Genomic DNA, 19,047 nt, shown 5'->3' with positions numbered 1-19,047 from the left:
ATAAAATACTCTGTAGCTATAAAAAGAATGAGGCACCCCTAAAAGCACTGATTTGAAAATATCAACAAGACATTAAGTGAAAAAGAAATAAGGTGCAGAACATTTCCAGGGAGTTGAGAACTTGGTGGCAGGAATGAGGGTAAGAAGACTTATTTTCTCTGTATACCCTTCTGTGTTTTCTGTATTTTCTACCACGTGGCGGTGCTTGAAAATAAGACAACAAAAATTTAAAATGAGTTTCATCAATGTAGTAAATCTATATGCATCGGTATCTAGACATCTATCATATTATTAAATGGGGGAAAAAAGCACATCTTGTTTATATTTAAAAAAACCTCTTTTGGGGCTTCCCTGGTGGCGCAGTGGTTGAGAATCTGCCTGCTAATGCAGGGGACACGGGTTCGAGCCCTGGTCTGGGAGGATCCCACATGCCGCGGAGCAACTGGGCCTGTGAGCCACAACTGCTGAGCCTGCGCGTCTGGAGCCTGTGCTCTGCAACCAGAGAGGCTGCGCTAGTGAGAGGCCCGCACACCGTGATGAAGAGTGGCCCCCGCTTGCCACAACTAGAGAAAGCCCTACGCACAGAAATGAAGATCCAACACAGCAAAAATTAATTAATTAATTAACTCCTACCCCCCCCGCAAAAAAATAACCCTCTTTTGTTGTCTGTTGACATATGTGTGTTCATAAGCCATAGAAAAAGGCTTAAAATGAAACATACAATCTATTTACAGTGCTCACCCTTGAGGAGGGCAGTAGAATTGGGGTAGGAAAGAGGGAACCAAGGAATCTGTGTACTGGTTACCTTTAAAAATCTGCATTTTAAAGATTTTTCTAATTGACCACCCATAACTTTTTGTTTTGACTACTGTATTCTTTATTTCCAGAAGTTCTATTTGGTTGTTTTTCAAATATGTTAGGTCATTTTTTTAAAGTTCCCTTCAGGTATTCTCAGGCTTGTCTTTTGTTTCTTTAAACACGGTTAGTATACATTTTTTATGATCCGAATCTGATAATTCCAACATCTGAAGTCTTAAAGGGTCTACTTCTGCTGTTTCTTGTTTTTGCTGGTTCTCACTCATTGTACCTTATTTTCTTTGTGTTTGGTTCTTTTGAGCTGGGCACTGTTTGTCGTTCTTGAAAGTTATTTGTGAGAAAGTAGGTGGCCAGGGCAACGTTCAACTAAGGTCCTGCCAGGTTTATGGATCATCCAGACCCCCTTTTAGTTGTAAAAAGCAGGCCCTGGAGTCAGGCAGTCCATGTTCTGTCCAGCTCTCCCATCAGTGCGGTGTCTTGGGACAATTTACCTGATCCCTCTGGGCCCAGTTTTCTCACCTGTAAAGTAGGGAACTGTACCTCCCTCTGAGCTAATGGGAGATAATACAATGTAGTAAGGCACTCAGCACATGCCTGGCACAAGGTGAGGCTTCTCTAAATCATGGCATCTATCATCACTGTAACATTGTACAACAAGGATCTGACCCAAGGAGATGGCAGCAAGAATATGGAGAAGGGGAGGGCAGCTGCGAGGGAACAACTGGGAATGGGGTCTCCCCCTAAGGAGCCTGTAGGCTTTGCGGGACCAAGAGCCATGCAGGCTGCATCTCAGCACTTCTCACAGGCCACCTAGTCCACAGCAGGTGTTAACAAAAGTGTTATAGAAAGCAAGACGCGTGTGAAAGGGACTGTGTGATAAACAGTGTGCCCCTGGGCCCTCAGGTCCTCCAAGCTTGCTACCCAGAGATGAAGAGTGGCCCCTGCTTGCCACAACTAGAGAAAGCCCTCGCACAGAAACAAAGACCAAACACAGCAAAAATAAATTAATTAATTAATACCCTGTCTTGAAAAACCTCACAGAGACCCACAGAGTTACCCTATTAAAAAAAAAAAAAAGTAAGGTGCAAACAGCCTGACAAAACCATCCTCTCTGCTGTTAGTGTCTCTTCAACACAATTCCTCTGTGCAGTGTTTTTCCATAAATCTATTACCGATTCTTCACAGCCCCCCGCTGCGGAACGCTGGGGCTGTCATTCTTGATGCTGAAGGGGCTGGAGGCCAGGTAACTGCTGTGCTTCTTGTCTGAAGTCACCCAGGAACCTGGGACATTTAGTCAGGTCAGCCCCTGGAACAGAAGCTGCCACTAACATCAGGGACATCGGTCAACAGCTCAGCAAGTGATGGGGGAGGATTACGACCCTGAGGAAGTTACATGTGTGGCAGACACAGCACAAGGGAGGAGACGAGGAAAGTGCTTTGAGAAGCCTCACATTTTAATTTCTAATAGAACTTGGAATTTGCTGCACACAGTGTTCTAGAAAACTGTCATCACCTTGAGCAAATGTGGTGCGAACCTGTGGCTAAAAGGGCAGCGTGCGCATACATATACACTCACACGCTGGCATCTCCACCTTCCGGTCAGCAGAACTGCCAGCCAGGTCAAGAAAGATGAAAGATGACTGGACGACCCATCCTAACAGGCAGGGTGGTGGGCGGGGACTACAGTCTCATGGGTCACTCAGGCAACCTGAGTATCTCATTCCCACCCCACCCGGCATGTTCTTGAAAAACCAAGCTGTACCAAACATGCTTGATGTACGGCTACCCTGGTGATCCAGCTGCCCTGCAGAACCTAGCCAGGCTGGGAAACGCAGGCGCGGATCGTCAGGAAGCATCTACCGTACTTCCCGAAGGTGCCGTGATGCCATTTTCAGATATCCCACAAAAGAGAAGCACCAATAATCTCAGTTAGGGAGAGTTTATAAAGCAGTTTCACATGTATCATCTCAATCATCCAAGACAATCAGGACACGGTTTCTATGGCAAGTTGGTAGGGCAGAAAAGAGGGGAAGAAGGAGAGAAGACCTATAGACTAAGACTCAAGCAACACTCACACATTGCTGGTAGGCATGTAAAATGGTACGGCCACTCTGGAAAAGCCTGGCAATTTCTTATAAAACGAAGCATGGAACCACTCTAAGACCAAGCTACTGTTCTTTCAGGCATTTATTCCAGAGAAATAACAATTCATGTTCACACAAAAACCTGTATGCAAATGTCCTAGCAGCTTTTTTCATAATAACCCCAAACTGCAAACAACCCAGATGTCCTTAAATGTGTGAATGGTGAAACACACTGGGGCATATCTATACTACTGAATTCTACTCAGCAATAAAAAGGAATGGATTTTGATACACGTAACAACTTGAAAGAGTCTCCAGAGAATTATGTTGAGTGAAAAAAAAGTCAGTCTTAAAAGGTTACATACTTTATGATTCCATTTATATAGCATTCTTGAAATGACAAAAGTATAGAAAATGGAAAACAGATGAGTGCTTGCCAGGGGTGGGGTGGGGAGTGTGAGGAGTGGATGTGGCTCTAAAAGGGCAACATGAAGAAGGAGCCTTGTGATGACGGAATGCTCTGTATCTTGACTACGTCAATGTCAGTATCGTAGTTGTCATGTACTGTAGTCTTGCAAGATGGTACCACTGGGTGAAAGTTGGTAAAGGATCTCTATATTCTTTCTTACAACACATATTCATCTACAAATATCTCAAATTTAAAAGTTTAATTTACAAAAAGAGAGAGAGGAAGACTTAAGAGACATGTAGCCCTTGTCTGAATCCCGATTTGAACAACCCTATAAAAACACATTTCTAAGACAACTGAAGAATGTGAACACTGCTTGGATATTAGACGGTAATAAGGAATTGTTAATTTTGTTAAATGTAATAAAGATACTGTGTTTATGTTAAAAAAAAGGTACTTATCTGTCAGAGACACTTATCAAAGTATTTAAGAATAAAATAATATGATATCTGGTGTGTGCTTTGAAATAACCCAGGGTTGAGGGAGAAGGCAGTGGGTGGGAGTAGAGATGAAATAAGATAGGCCATGAGTTGATAACTATTGAAGCTGGGTGATGGGTATGAGAGGGTTCATTATGTTATTCTACTTTTGTATATATTTGAATTTTTCATAATAAAAGGTGCAGGAAAAGTCCCAGAGAGGACACTCACTGCCTTGCCTAAGGCCACACCATCAGTAAGAAAGAGAAATAGATGTCAGAGGCACCCAGCTACGCTGTGAGCTCAGAGCTGTGGCTCTCTACTCAGGGCCGGGCACTAAGCAGCCCGGCAACGCAATCATGGAGGCCCCAGGGGCCCAGGAGACCCAACCTTCATCAGAGATGCCACGTGTCAGGCTGAGCGGGAGGCTCAAGCCTATCCTGCCCTTCTTCAACAGAAGATACAGACGTTCTCAGAGGCCACGCAACAGAAAAACCATGTGTTCATCTGATCCACCTTGGAAAATGGCCAGATCAGCCCTCCCTGCCCTCTGTATGTACAGATGGCCCACCCTGTACAAGAGGCCACTCCAGCGAGAAAAGGCAGGCCACGCCCAAATGCCACATTCTTCTCAAAGCCTTGCCCAAATTCCTTGGCCAAAGATGCACCCTCCTTTATCCTCTCACAGCTCTGTGCTTACACCCCCTGATGAGTTACCTGTTGCCGCGTAACAGGCTAATCCCAAACTCTGCGGCTGAAAACGGCAAACATTTATGATCTCACAGCTCTTGAGACACCTCAGCCACAGCTTAGTAGATGCACAGGCTGCAACCATCTCAGAGTTCACTCATGTGGCTGTTGGTGGGCCTCAGGTCCTCTGGGCTGCTGGCCAGAGACCTCAATTCCTTATCATGCGGGCCACTCCACAGGGCAGCTCATAACATGGCAGCTGGCTTCCTCCAGGACAAGGGCTCAGAGAGAAAAAAGATCTCCAAGATGGAGGCCACAGTCTGTAGTAACATGACCTCAGAATCTTTGCCATATTCTACACACTAGGAGTCAGTAAGTCCAGCTCACACTCAAGTGAAGGGCATGAACACCAGGAGGTGGGGATCAGTGGGAGGCAGCTTAGAGGCTGCCTACGACACCCCCCAAAGTCCATGCCTCTGTATGACAGGAATTTTAAATTCCTTCACTAGAAAAGTCATGAGGGCAAGACCCACATCTGATGCACGCCTTTTCCCTTCCCCTCCCCGCCAGGGCCACCTCAGACAGCTGCTCTGTGTCTTGAGAGCAGCAATCACACACCTGTCCCCTCTCACACTCTTGCTGAAGGGGTGGCTGGGTTTGGGACTACATAGGCCCACCTGCGCTGGTCCCAGCTGACTGGATCAATGACAAAAAATGTCAACAATTCATGGCCTGCAGGCTGGCCAGAAGATTCTCTTTCAGGCTCTGAAATGGAAACTACCAAGAGATGATGCCTGTTGTGGGGAAGTTATAACAAACCAAAGCCCCACGCAAGCTTCAGTTCTGTGGGAACAGAAAAAAACACGTTTTAAAAAAGCAGTATAGGGCTTCCCTGGTGGCGCAGTGGTTGAGAGTCCACATGCCAATGCAGGGGATGCGGGTTCGTGCCCCGGTCCAGGAGGATCCCATATGCCGTGGAGCGGCTGGGCCCGTGAGCCATGGCCGCTGAGCCTGCGCGTCCGGAGCCTGTGCTCCGCAGCGGGAGAGGCCACAACAGTGAGAGGCCCACATACCGCAAAAAAATAATAATAATAATAATAAAAATAAAAGAAGTCAGTCCTAAAGTAAGGCAAGAAGCTGGTGTGAGGGACAGAAGCCACAAAGCCAAGGTTTAAGGCCACCTTTAGAGCTACTGTGATAGCTCCCTGAGCAACAAGCAACTCTAAAACAGTATTTTATCATCAGAATTCCACACCCACGTGGCTGATTCTACTCACTCAGTGGAATCCCTTGCCTGCTGAGAGTTCTTACCCACATGTGATGGGAATCATCCCCACCCATCCACCAAGGGCTTTCAGATTTTACAAAAAAGTTCAGGCTCACGTCATGTCCCATCCGCTTGACTTAGGACTCTCAAGAGGTTTTCACCCCCCAAAGGTCCAGGTCCAGAGGCTGCCCTGTGGACACCCTGCGTGCTTGCAGAGCCTGCCCTCTGGAAGCCCTTCTGCTAGGCAGCGCGGTGACTGGGGGGTTATGTGGGGAGGCATTACGCGCCAAAGGAAGAGCTGAGCAAGGCCAGGAAGTAGGAAAGCCGAGTGCACGTTTGACCACAAACTATTTCAGGCAGCCACTCGGGCTGGAAAACAGCATGGCTATGGGGAGCAGCCAGAAACTCTGCTGAAGGGAGTGGGTAAGGCGGCTAACAGGGGCAGCGAGGCTTCAATCCCTGCAGCGCTCTCTCTCTCTGGAGGCCCAGGCACAGCCAGGCACATTCCAAAGGACGTCCGGAGCCAGAGTAAGTGGGTGGGGAAAAGGAAGGAAGAGCAGGCCTGAGATTCATTCCAAGATGCTTAACCAAGAGGACCCGGTCATCAGCAATTACACACACGGCTTGCGTAGAGAAAGAGTCTTCTCCTGCCAGGGGACGATGCACAAAGACAGGGACAAGGAGAAGATGCTCGTTAATGTAATTAATGTCAACCCCAGAGGTGCTTGCTGAACACGCTGGACTGATGGATTTGGGATCTGCTGCCACCTGAAGAGACAGCATCCCTAGAGCACGATGGCCTCCACCCAGGCTGAGAGGCAGGCGGCCCAGCACCACCCTCGCCCAGAATACCTGCCCTTCTCCTCCCTCACCCTCACCCCCGCAGCCTTCAAGGCCTGGCAGAAACCCACCTCATCCTCCTCAACGAAGCATCCCCTCTGCACGCTGGCAGAACTGATGGTATCTGGTCCATCCTCCATGCAAATAATCCGACACCATCTCCCCAGACCAGCCCCAGGGCTGCTGACCTCCAACCTCTGGCTCTGCGAGCACCCACTCACTTGGGCTCTCTCCCAACCAGAAGGCGAGCACCCGGAGGGCAGGGCAGCTGCACCCACTCAGCGCCCAGTGTATGGCAAGAGATAGCCGCCCCTTCACAGGTGATAAGTTGCCGAGAATAAACGCTGCTTAACCTCTTGCCATCAATAAAGGTTGGCTGATACCTTTGACTGGTAGCCAAGAATTTAAAAGAGGATCCTGAAAAGTCAAAAGGCAGAATCTAACGGGGGGACCAAAATGGAAGGTATTACTGTTCAATTTGGCAACTGTCTTCATTAGCTTGCAAAGAGCCCCTGGCATTAAGTTAATAGAAAGTAGTCTGTGTCACCTTATTACTTTTAGCATTTTATGAGAAATCTGCTCAGTCGTCCCCTTTCAGAATAAGACTGAAATGCCTCAAATTTGTTCCATAGGAGCTGCCAGAAAACGGTTTTCACTGCAACCACTGGACACATGTTCATAACCTTTGTTCAGTATTTACTCAGATGTTTTCACCCAGGCAAGCCCCTGAGTATCTGTTTTTCCTTTTGCTTTCTTCCACAGGAGAACTCCTGCCCCTCGTGCCACGCTGAACACTGGCAGTCAGGGCATCAGAGGCTGCAGCAGGCAATCAGGACCCACCGTGCTTCCTCAAGGCTTGAGGGGACCCATCAAGAAGTGGTCGTCCAGAAAACCCAAGCTCGTGGTTGTGACTAACTCACAAAGAACATCCAGTTTCTCTGCAATTTATCAGAAGCTGCTGGACTTCATCCCCAGGCAGTTCCAAACGGGCTTAAGAAAATGTGCTGAGGCCGTGAGTCGGCTCTGTCATACGAAGGTGACCCACAAAATAGGCTAATTCAAGGTACACGCTTAGGGGCTTCCCTGGTGGCGCAGTGGTTAAGAATCCACCTGCCGATGCAGGGGACACGGGTTCGAGCCCTGGCCCGGGAAGATCCCACATGCCGCGGAGCAACTAAGCCCGTGCGCCACAACTACTGAGCCTGCGCACCTAGAGCCCGTGCTCCACAAGAAAAACCACCACAGTAAGAAGCCCGCGCACCGCAACGAAGAACAGCCCTCGCTCGCCACAACTAGAGAAAGCCCGCGCACAGCAACGAAGACCCAACGCAGCCAAAACTAAATAATTAATTAATTTTTAAAAAAAAGATACATGGCTAACAGAAACGTATTCATTTAATTCACTTGACAGAGATTTCCTGAATGCCCACTATGTGCGTGGTATTATTCTAGGCACCCGGAGCAGAGCAATGAACAAAACACATAAGACTCCCTGCCCTCATGGAACCTACATTTGGGTATGGGAGACAGACGATCAAAGAAGAACGTAGAATACATTCTCTGTCAGATGGGATAAGGACGATGAAGAGAAATAAAGCCATGTAGGGGTCACAGCATGAAGAGAAATAAAGCCATGTAGGGGTCACAGCAGGGTGCTCCACAGGGGGTGAGTACACTGTTAACACAGGATGGCTCAGGGATGCCTCACCAAGGAGGTGACAACTGGACAAAGATCTGAAGGAGGTGAGGGAGCAAAGCCCTGAGGATCCCTGGGGAGGCTGGTCCAGGCAGAGGGGGCAGGGAAGCTGGTGCGGCTGCAGGAGGATGAACAAAGCAGAGCTCAGGAGGAGAGGAGCGGAGTGGAGCTGACCGGCAGACCCTTAAACAGGACTTCAACCCACAGGCATCATAGGCAACATAAAGACAGGGAACCAAGAGCAGTGAGGCTAGAACGGCTGGTTTCCAGCTACGATGCCACTGAAAGCCCCTGCAAGGATGCTAAAACGGCCAAACACATTGTGGTCCCTAGCCGTAAGTGGCCAGTCTACACTCTGGATTTTATCCAACCCCTCAGGCTGTGAGGACCTGCCCCCTGGCCAGGGAAAGGCCTTGCCCACGGGGCTCACAGAAAGATGGCAACAGAGTTAGAAATTGCAGTCAGCTGTACCTGGGGTGGCCTTCAGGGCCACACAGAACGGGCCGGCTTCCTCTTTCCCAGGACGGCCCTTCAGAAGGCATCGAGTCTTCACAGACTTAGAGAACAGACTTATGGTTGCCAAGCGGGAGGGATGGAGGGGGAGTTTGGGGTCAGCAGAAGCAAAGTATTATATATAGAATGAATAAACAAGGACCTACTGTCTAGCACAGGGAACTATATTCAATATCCTGTGATAAACCATAATGGAAAAAAAATATAAAAAAGAATATGTATATATGTGTATAAGTGAATCACTTTGCTGTACAGCAGAAACTAACACAACATCGTGAATCGACTCTACTTCAATAAAGAAAAAGAAGCCAGCAAGTCTTCTCCAGTGCGCAGGTCCGGTTCCCTCAAGGGTCCGTTTCGAGATGGCACGGCCGCCCTCTGGGTCACCGTGCTCTGAAACCAGCTCGTCACTGCCACAAAGGGTGCCCTGCTTGCGGAGGGGCACCAGACTTACATCGCCCTCCTTCTAAACGACTCTGCTCCCCATGGCCCCACCACGTTTCGTGATCCAGAGAAAGTTTTCCTCACGCTTCTAGGTCTGAGGCAGACTTTGGGCAGCCCCAAAGCTACTTCAGACCTGCTCAGGAAGTAGTTGTGGTATAAGCAACAAAGAAGCGAGTAATTAAAGTGCCATGCCCAGCCGGAGGCTCCCCGGGCTGCGCTGCAGGGAGAAGAGGAAAGTCTGACAGGAAGTGCCTTTCCCTGCGGGCTGAGGCGTCCTGCACCGCTTGCCCACCCCCCAGAGAGAGCTACGCCAGTGTGGTGTGTTTACTACTCTAGTTCGAGGGCAGCATTTCTTAAAGTGAGTCCCGTGAAACAGCCCTGCCTCAGAATGTGAATAAGGATTCCTCAGAAAGGGGTTCTGTGATAAGTTACATTGAGAAATACTGGGTGAAACTTAAGTTAAACTTTTTTGTTTTTTTTCAACTTCAGCACTTACCAGAGCTTTTGATGTGCTGCTATGCACCGGACCCTCCAAGAGGAGAGGCACTAGTGACATATGTTATTAGTCCCAGGGACTATGACTCTGCAGACGCCATCTCAGTCCCCGTCCAACCCTATGACGTCTGTACAGTCATTTATCCCCGTTTTCTAAACAAAGAGTCAGCGGTACGGAGAAGCGAGGCTGTTCACCCAGAGCCTCTGTTAGGGGTCAGGAGGGGGGTAGGCAGTCCGAGACGTTATCTTGACCAGAGAACTCGGAGAAGCCCAGTGAGCCCTCCTGAGGAGGCTTCTGAGACATCTAGGCACCCCAGCAGTCATGGCGGGTGGGAACGTCAAGTACCACCTTGTTATCAGCTGGGCTGCGATGCAGGACTCCCTGGCAAACCAGGCTGGAGAACGTGGCTGAGGCCCAAGGTCTCAGCAGGACCTCACTCTCCTCCCGCACAGGTAAGCCTGAGGGGTGCGGGAGAGAGAGGGCAACGGTGCTCCCCACCCCGCCATGCTGAGGCAGCCCTGTTCCCACCACGTCTCCTGTCTCTGGAGCCAGCAGAAAACTCCAGAGAGAAGGGAAGCCACACTCATGCATGAGACCTCTTATGCAGTGACCGTGCCCACTAGTAAACAGGGTCCTCAAGCCAGTCTACATCACTGTCCTCTGGAGAGCAATCAGGGAACAGAGAGAGCCCCCCTCACCACAGCCAATTCCACATCCACACTAAACCACCCCTCAGGTCCCTTCATCCCTGGAGTAAGCAGAGGCCGTGGGACTAACTGTGGGTACAGCTGCCGCCTTTCCCATTAAGGATTTCAGGAAATGACAAACCAGTTAAAACAGCATCAATGAGTTTAGGGGGCCCCTTGCTTCTGCTTTCTTCCGATACTGAGCCTGATGGGGTAGGGGCAGAGAAGAGGCCACCCCCAGAATCCCCACCCCTTCTCCACTGTACCCCAGGTTCCAGAATGTATGTACATCCTGCTACAGGACCCCTCCTACCAGACACATGTCTGCCTCACTGAGGGATGATTAAACATTGGTTATAGACTAGCTTCCTGATTTGGGTTCTAACTGAGCGAAATTATAAAGTTCCAAAACCCAGCCTTAAAAACCTTCTCTGTTTATAAAACTGCTATGAGACAACAGTGGAGAATATTAATGACCCCCAACGGTAGTGAGTAAAAGCACAAAAAGCACAGAACAAAGAAGTCCACACTGGATATAGCTTTTACTACATTTGTCAAATTTCACCTAAGGAAAAAAGAAAAAAAGAAGATGGAATTTTAAAGGCTTTCTGCAAAAGACTGCACACTGATTCAGTGTTTCAAAGCAGGAATGAATGAATGAGAGCTGCCCGTGTGGATTTTCCCATTTTGGTTTTATCTCCAGCCTGCAGGCTTCCTAGCCCTGACTCCATTCTTTCTCACGTGGGCCTGTAAACCTGGGCTGAGATACACCCGTGCACGAATTACCTGAGATTCACACCAGCTTTTTCCATCCAGCGCCACCAACCCAAAGTAGATCCAAGAATGTCCTCATAAGAGTCCAATCGTCTGCCTCTGGCCTCAGGACACCAAGGCCCCAGGGACAGATCGCTGAAAGAAGGATGCTCAGGGGTGATGGCACCCATGATGCCAGGAGAAAGGGTGATGGGAGCAGGACTGAGCCACCCTCTACTCATCACCAGTTGCCTTTTCATTCTGTTCTACAACAGCAAGCATCACATGTGTCTTCAAGAATGTGACTCTGGGGCAGAGGACACTCAGGGCCCAAGTCCTACATTTTCAGGGAGTTTACAACATTTTGCATTTGCCTGACATTTTTTTTTTTTTTTGGCGGTACACAGGCCTCTCACTATTGTGGCCTCTCCCGTTGCGGAGCACAGGCTCCGGACGCGCAGGCTCAGCGGCCATGGCTCACGGGCCCAGTCGCTCCGCAGCATGTGGGATCTTCCCGGACCGGGGCACGAACCCGTGTCTCCTGCATCGGCAGGCGGACTCTCAACCACTGCGCCACCAGGGAAGCCCCTGCCTGATCTTTTTACTCACAAATCTCCTTAGGAAGCATGAGCAGGATGGGGTTGACCGTGTTGGTAATAATAATGTGCTATGATTGCACAGATTTCAAGTACTCCGATTCTGGGAGCTGGTCTTGGGAGGTGGCGGGGAGAAGCATTTTAAGCTGCATTACTCTATTTCCAGCTCACAGTAACCCTGAGGGGAAGGCAGGTCAGGGATGGCAATCCTCACCTGGGAGACAAGAGGTCACATGACTTGCCCAGAATCATCCAGAAAATCTCCTTCTCCCATATCAGAGGCTCTTTCCAAAAGGCAAAAGTGGGTGGCCTAAGTCTGAGAATAACTCCAGCCCCACACCCTTCAGTGCTGTGTTTGCAGGCACGTCTCATACTGCCTCAATTACTGGGCACTCACCACGTGCCAGGCACAGTACTGAGGGCTATCGGAGGCATCATCTCATTAATTCTCGGAATGCCCTGACCACAGGCCAAGTCAGGAGAGGCTGCGACACTCGAACCCACCCCTCCTCTGTGTAGACACAGGATTGTACAGAACTTCAGTCCTCAACTGCAGGCCGGGAAACCAACAGAAACACAAGGCTCCTGGAAACATGACCCTATAACGTGCACAAACCAGAGCGGGCAGCTGCCCAGGCTCCACTGGGGCCCAAGGTCTATAAACGCCCATCTCCCATGGAGCCGGTTTTGCCCAAGGCTCATCAAGAAGCCAGAAGTTTTCGCTTGGAAGTTTCTATACCCCTACCTCAACAGACACCAGGGTAAAAATGGTCAGGTGCCCAGGCTAGCCTACAGAAGCCAAGTAGATACACAGCTAAAGCCAAGCTCTATGGCCCAGGCCTGGGTTCCAGGGCCCAGGAGCCAGACTCATGGGGTGTAGGAAGGAAAGTACTAGAAGAGGAGAGGAGGGTCTCCTCGACCTTTCCAGGACTGAGACCTCATCAAGGTCTAATCAGGCAGTTGGCCTCCTTCCTCCCAACCTCCCTCTGCCTAGACTCAGGGGTTTCTCAAGACATGCCTGAGCCTATCTCCAAAAGACCCCAGGAGAGCACCAGGCTCCAAAATCATTTTCTCCTCCTTCCTTCCACCTTTCCCTCAACCTCATTTGTCATATTCATCCCATTCCCTTGGGTCATCTATCTCCATTCAGTGTCAGAGGAAAGCAATCAGACTGGAGGCTAATTCACACCAAGTTTAGTTAGCACTTGCAAAGGACTGGCTGGGCAAGAGGTTCCATGGCAGAAATATCTGCCTTGGTTTTATAGGGGTTTATGAGCTCAGAGTGGAAGACTGTCTGCTCTGCCTACTCTCATAAACTCTTCACTTCCTTTTGTTCTAACCCACAGAGTTGCTAAAAGCTGAAGTTAGTTTGTAACTGCTCCCACAGCAGCCAGTATAACAACATCTGCAGCCCCTCTCATGGAAAGAGGGAGGCAGTGCAAAAGCTGGGACGCCTGTCAGGTCTCACCCGGCACTGCAGTTCACCTTCTGGATGTGACATGCTTGGTACACATGTGCACATGCACATACACACACACTCCAGATTGCTGCTTGAGGCCAGGGAGTCCACCTGTGGGTCTCTCACAGCCTGTCCAGCCAATGGACACCCAGAAAAGATATGCAGCTGGACACCAACAGCTCCCCCGGTAATCCACCCCCAGCCTTAGACCCATCGTAAAGCATGGATCTGGTCAAGTTCCTCCCTGCCGGAATGTTCACAAAGGCTCTGTCCCCTGTGTTCGGAGCAAGCCCCCCGCCTGGCATCCAAGCCCCCATACACGTACAAACCTCCTTCGCCCATCTCTTCCATCACTGCTTCCCAACACGTGCCCTAATGCGTTTGTCAAAAGAGGTGGTGTGCTGTCTCCCAAACACTCACCACACTCTTTCCACCTGCCTGAACTGCTCACTACCTGTTTCCACAATGACATCTTACCCACCCTTCAAAGCCTACCTCAAGTACCACCTCCCCTATGAAGTCCTCCTACTTCCTGCCAAATGCCTGGTACTCATCCTCTCCTGAATGCTCAGCACGGTGTGGATCTCCCCGGTGGTCTTCATGACGTGCTGCCTGATTGTTGGACCATGCCACCCATCCCACCATGAGGAGCCCACCAAGTGGCAACCCAGCAAACATCTCTGGGACACCCGGAGTGCCCAGCACCACGTCGTGCAAACATCAGACCCTTGGCAAAGGATGTCTATTGGCAAAGGGTTGACCACAGGACAGGAGAGCCTTCCAAAAAAGTCTCCCAGGGCCTGTGGCCAACCCTACCCACTGCTGACTCTCTGGGCACCTGCCTTCCCTGCCCAGGGGATCCCCACCTCAACCATGGACCAGGCATCGTGGCTCAATCTGGGTAAGGGCTGTTTTTATGGTCCGTGTCTCTAAGCCGGGGCCAACAGCTCCTTGGAGCCGTGTGACAAGGAGAGGAAAGCTGCTCTTTGCACCCTCCAGCTCCAGTTGGGAAAAAAATATTTTCTTTTCCATTGCATAATGCTTCCAGTTGCGACAAACCCAACACCACTGACAGGAGATAAAAGCCCTGTGGGTGTGAGTGAGGAGAGAGAGAGGCTGCGTGTCTGGGTAGGGTACGTGGGCAGGCAAGTGTGAGAGGCAGGGCCAGCCAGCCACACGTGGCTCTGCCAACAAGCAATGGAAGGAAAAAATAGGTCTGACTAAAATCAGAGCCAGTGCGTTCCACCAGCAAGGCCCCTTCATTCGTCTCTGAGGATGTGGTCTGAGCCGAAGGGGACAGTCCCCTTCGTGTGCAAAACACAAGGGGTTAACCATCGCCCACCCAGCCCAGCCAGGCCCCCTCCGCAGGGCTGCAGCGAGGGGCCCAGAAGAGGAGAGGAGGCCACGCTTTGGAAGCGTCAAGGGGCTGCGCGGGTATGAGAGGCTGGCACGCAGGTCTCGCCGTCAGAACGAGCGCAGTTGGTCAAGGCCTCAGGAACCTGCGGGGAGGCCCAGCTCACCCTAGAACTCGGAGAAGTGGCCTGCCCTCAGCTCCTAGCTTCCTCTCCTGTCATGTGGGGACAGCAGCTGAAGCTCGACTATGGCTGCCTCAGGTCCCCCTGAGAGGCCAGACATCAACGGGCTTAGCAAACCGTACAGAACCTGGCACGTGCAGGCTGAGACAGTGGGGCTGGGGCAGTTGACACAGGCTGGCTCTGTAAGGCTCACCTTTGGCCCACGAATTCCACCTGAGGGGAACTAGCCTAGGGAAATAACCCTAAGTAAAGAAAACAATCTTTATGCATGAGGGTATTCATCACAGTGTAATTGATGATTGTAGGAAAAAACAGAAAGCGTCTAGGTAGCTAAGAACACAGAAATGATAAGATGAACTAAGGTTCATCTACTCAATGGAATCATTCAAAAAATTTTCAAACACTGTGATTACACAGAAAACGGTGATGAGTGACATTAACTGAAAAAGTCATAATACAGATCTACTTGTACTACTTCTTTCATTTTTGAGCTGAAGCTGAAATGAAGGTTCGATTTCATAGGCTGCTATATAAAAAAGACTCTCAAAATGCTTTAAATATATAGTATAAATCCTACTTTGCCTAAATTTTAAAAAAGCTACGTGCTGGGAAGATATTAGAAGATAATCAGAGAATTAACAGTAATGCTATTTATGTAGTAATAAAGGGATAACTTTTTTTCTATTTTAATGTAGTTTTCAGATTTTTTTATGAATGACTGTTACTTTAAAAATAGAAAAGTAAGTAAACGTACTGTAACGGCAGTTTGAGTACAGAAGGGTAACACTTATGCTTCAGAAAGGGGAGGGGAAAAGAGGCTTCAATGCACAGAAATAAACAGCCTGGAGTTTGGGGGCAAACACCTGACAGGACCTCCTGAGACATGACTCAGGAGGACACAAGCTTTTCTGACCCAGCTCTCCTGGGCAAGACCAAGGGTTTATGATCCACCCACATCCCATTCTCACTTTCCCAGAGGAAAAAGAACACTGTGAAAGAAACAAGATAAACCAAAATAGCAAGAATGCAGCAATTACACAAGAACAAAACGATCAACAAAGCACAAAACAGGGGCTTCCCTGGTGGCGCAGTGGTTAAGAATCTGCCTGCCAATTCAGGGGACACAGGTTTGAGCCCTGATCCGGGAAGATCCCACATGCCGTGGGGCAATTAAGCCCACGTGCCACAACTACTGAGCCCGCGCTCTAGAGCCCGCGAGCCACAACTACTGAGCCCGCATGCTGCAACTGCTGAAGCCCATGCGCCTGGAGCCCATGCTCTACAACAAGAGCAGCCACTGCAATGAGAAGCCCGCGCACTGCAACAAAGAGTAGCCCCCGCTCGCCACAACTAGAGAAAGCCCGCATGCAGCAACGAAGACCCAACACAGCCAAAAATAAAAACAAATAAATTAATTAATTTAGGAAAAAAAAGCACAAAACAACAGCAATTTCTATGATTGAAAACAATGAATACAAAAAAGGCAGCAATAAAGAGCCATGACACACTCAAGACAGCACTAATGGTGCTGAAAACAAAGCATCCTTCCGAAAATTGCAAGAATTCCAAAAGATCTGCCTGGTAGGAGCTTTGCAACACTGCCAAGTGTTGTGCAGCAGCCAGACTGCTCGGTGGAAACACCCAAACTCCGAGGGGAGATCCAGGACCGTGCGTTTTATTTTATGATTATCAAAGTTTAGTTAACTCCTAATAACGTGCTTCTTAGGAAGTGGACTTTGAGTAGATGTAAAAATGAACCTCTGGCAGTGAATCATTTGCCTAAAGAACCCAAGAAAAGAGCCCGTGTTTGGGTCGGCACGTCTCACACAGCTCCTTCCCCACCCCCTGATATCGGGCCCTCAGAGCCCACAGATCACCTGGAGGGACACCTATGATCTGATCTACTGCATGGACAGCAAAGCTCCAGGCAAAGCCTCTTCTCCAAAGACATGGCCCTGGGGGCAAGGCCAGGCTCTGGGGCAGGGCAGAGTGAGCGAGGCAGAGGGGCAGCGAGCTGGGTCCCTAACTCTTGTCAACTGCACTTACAGTTCACAGCCTGGTCCATGCCAGGGCTGTGAGGCAGAAGTATCTTCTCTGTCCTGACAACCCTCTCCCTCTGGGTGCCCCAAAGCAAAACCTGGCCTAGAGTTTAGCACATGATGGGCAGAGACCTACATGAGGAAAGGAGGGAGAAAGAGGGAAAGGAAGGTCAGGCACGCCTCCTCCCAGATCTCCCAGTCCTTTGCCAGTTCTTCTGTCACAGAGCTTCATTCAAGGCCAATTGTGCATGCAAGACAACAGGACTGGGCAGGCCCCTAAGGCCCATCTAGTCAAGACATTTCAAAGTGCAAGTTTAACCACGAAACCTTTTGCCCAAATAGAATCCTGCTCCCAAGCCTGATCTACAGAGCGATCAAGATGGACTGCTAGGAGTGAGGTAGGGATGGGAGAGAGAGGCAGGGAAAGGGTAGAACCCCTCTTCCTTCTCTCCCCAGAACTACAGAATCCCATAGGAGATTCCCGTAACCCTGGACTCTTCACTAGTTCAGACTCCTCATTTCTAGGTGGGGAAACTGAGGCCTCAGCAAAGACACACAGGGGTTAGAGGGACAGCTGGAACCAGCACCCACGTTTGTCTTCTCCCCTGGAATCCAGGAGAGGAGGAGCCACACGTTCCTCCAGTCTGAGAGGCCCACGGCACCTGCACAGGGCCTGCCCAGAGAGATCACACCTGCCCACCTGAGGGGAGAGAAATAACTGCTCATCACTCAACTCCTTGGCCAGCTCTCACGTGTGACTCCACGGCTACGGCGTGGGCGGGGGGCGGACTTGGGGAGCTGACCGAGCTGCACCTGGTCTCCTCACAGAATCACAAATGCCAGCTCTCCTCCCCGTGCCCTTTAGGTGAGTTTGTCCCCCATCTCCTTCAGACCTGAGCTCACTGAAGCTCCCTGAGCTCTTGCCTTACAGCTAAGAGAACAATCAGAGGCCTCTGTGGTGCAGGAACTTGCCCTACGGAGACAAAGCCCCAGCCAGAACGGTGGGCTAGATCTTCCTGTGCTACGACAACCTGCCAGCAGGAGCCCAGCCTCATCCTCTGACTCCTGGGTTCCTGCTTCACCAGGAATTAAACGGTGACGCTCCCGACTCCTCTCCCACCCTAGGCTGCTGGGCTGGAGCAGCGGGCCTCCACCAAGCGGCCAGGCTGTCCCCTCAGCTGTCGGGTCCCGCCTGGTCTGGGAGCCGCAGAAAACTCAACTAGTCACAGTTTGGATAGCTGCTACCCCAAGACCCCAGAACTCCCCTCGTCACCCCTAAAATGCTCAGCTCATGGTTCACCACAGCCAGAAACGGGGGCTGGGGGCAATACCCAGCACTGCAGAATCAATCATGGGCAATTCGGAGGAAATGAACCCAGAAGTCTGGAATACCCCATGAATAAGACCCTCACCCCCTTCAAGTCTTCTAGTCCAAGGATAACCTGCCAGCACTTCCACACAAGGCCAACCTACCACAGATCAGACAATCACATCTCTTCTGCCCTGAAGGGACTAAAGCCCAGAAAATACTTTAATCATGCATCAGCGTTTCAGAAAAAGTCTTATTACTAAGTCATAATTTGCACCTCTAACATCTATAGATTTGATATTTTAAAGTCAGATAAGTACAGGTTCAAACCAGAAAAAGCAGGATCACAGACTGGGATGGAGGGTTATCTAGTCCAACCTGCCATTTTACAGATAAGCAAACTGAGTCCCAGAGGGGGCTGCGTATAAGGAGCAGAATCCGAGCTGGAGCCCAGATGCCCTGATCCAGGGACTCCACACTGCACAACTCACACCGTGAACTTGTGAATGGACTCCAGGAGCTGTGCAGCCCAGGGCCCTGCCATGAAGTCTCTGTGCAGGAAACTCTGCACACAGAGGGCTTGGCTGGCCCCCTTGCCCTCTTCCTCGTGTTGGAGTGGAGCTCTTCTCTCTGATACGGGACACCAGCAGTATTGGGGCCAGGAAAACAGATGCAAAGCCACACCCCAGGGGCTACTGCCCCGCAGCTCAGGTTACCTTTGGGCATGATCTGATGCATGGCCACTGAAAGGAAGAAGATGGAGTCGCTGTAGTAGGTCCCGGAGCCGGCACTGAAGTGCTTCTGCATGGCCTCCACGACGGGGAAGAGTCTGTCCGTCAGCACACCGACGTCATGGAAGACAACCTGCAGAAGGGCACGGGAAATGGCGGAAGTGAGTACCCTACCCGGGCACCTGGCACACGCGCCGTCTGAGGA

At 50.2% G+C, this 19,047-nt stretch overlaps 1 protein-coding gene across 1 annotated transcript in view; it reads right to left on the bottom strand.

The window, feature by feature from the left end:
- The window catches only part of XXYLT1 (xyloside xylosyltransferase 1), a 182,412-nt gene that overhangs the window by 130,818 nt on the left and 32,547 nt on the right, over window positions 1-19,047 (bottom strand). The window contains exon 2 of the mRNA XM_022569195.2: window positions 18,828-18,975. Coding sequence (XP_022424903.1) covers window positions 18,828-18,975 — 148 coding nt within the window. The remainder of the gene's footprint in view (window positions 1-18,827; window positions 18,976-19,047) is intronic.

The sequence above is a fragment of the Delphinapterus leucas genome, chromosome 4 (assembly GCF_059928025.1).
Source record: "Delphinapterus leucas isolate spDelLeu-1000000601 "Yukka" chromosome 4, BTC_Dleu_Yukka2, whole genome shotgun sequence".
Classification (NCBI taxonomy): domain Eukaryota; kingdom Metazoa; phylum Chordata; class Mammalia; order Artiodactyla; family Monodontidae; genus Delphinapterus; species Delphinapterus leucas.
This window is presented reverse-complemented; position numbering and strand designations above follow the sequence as displayed.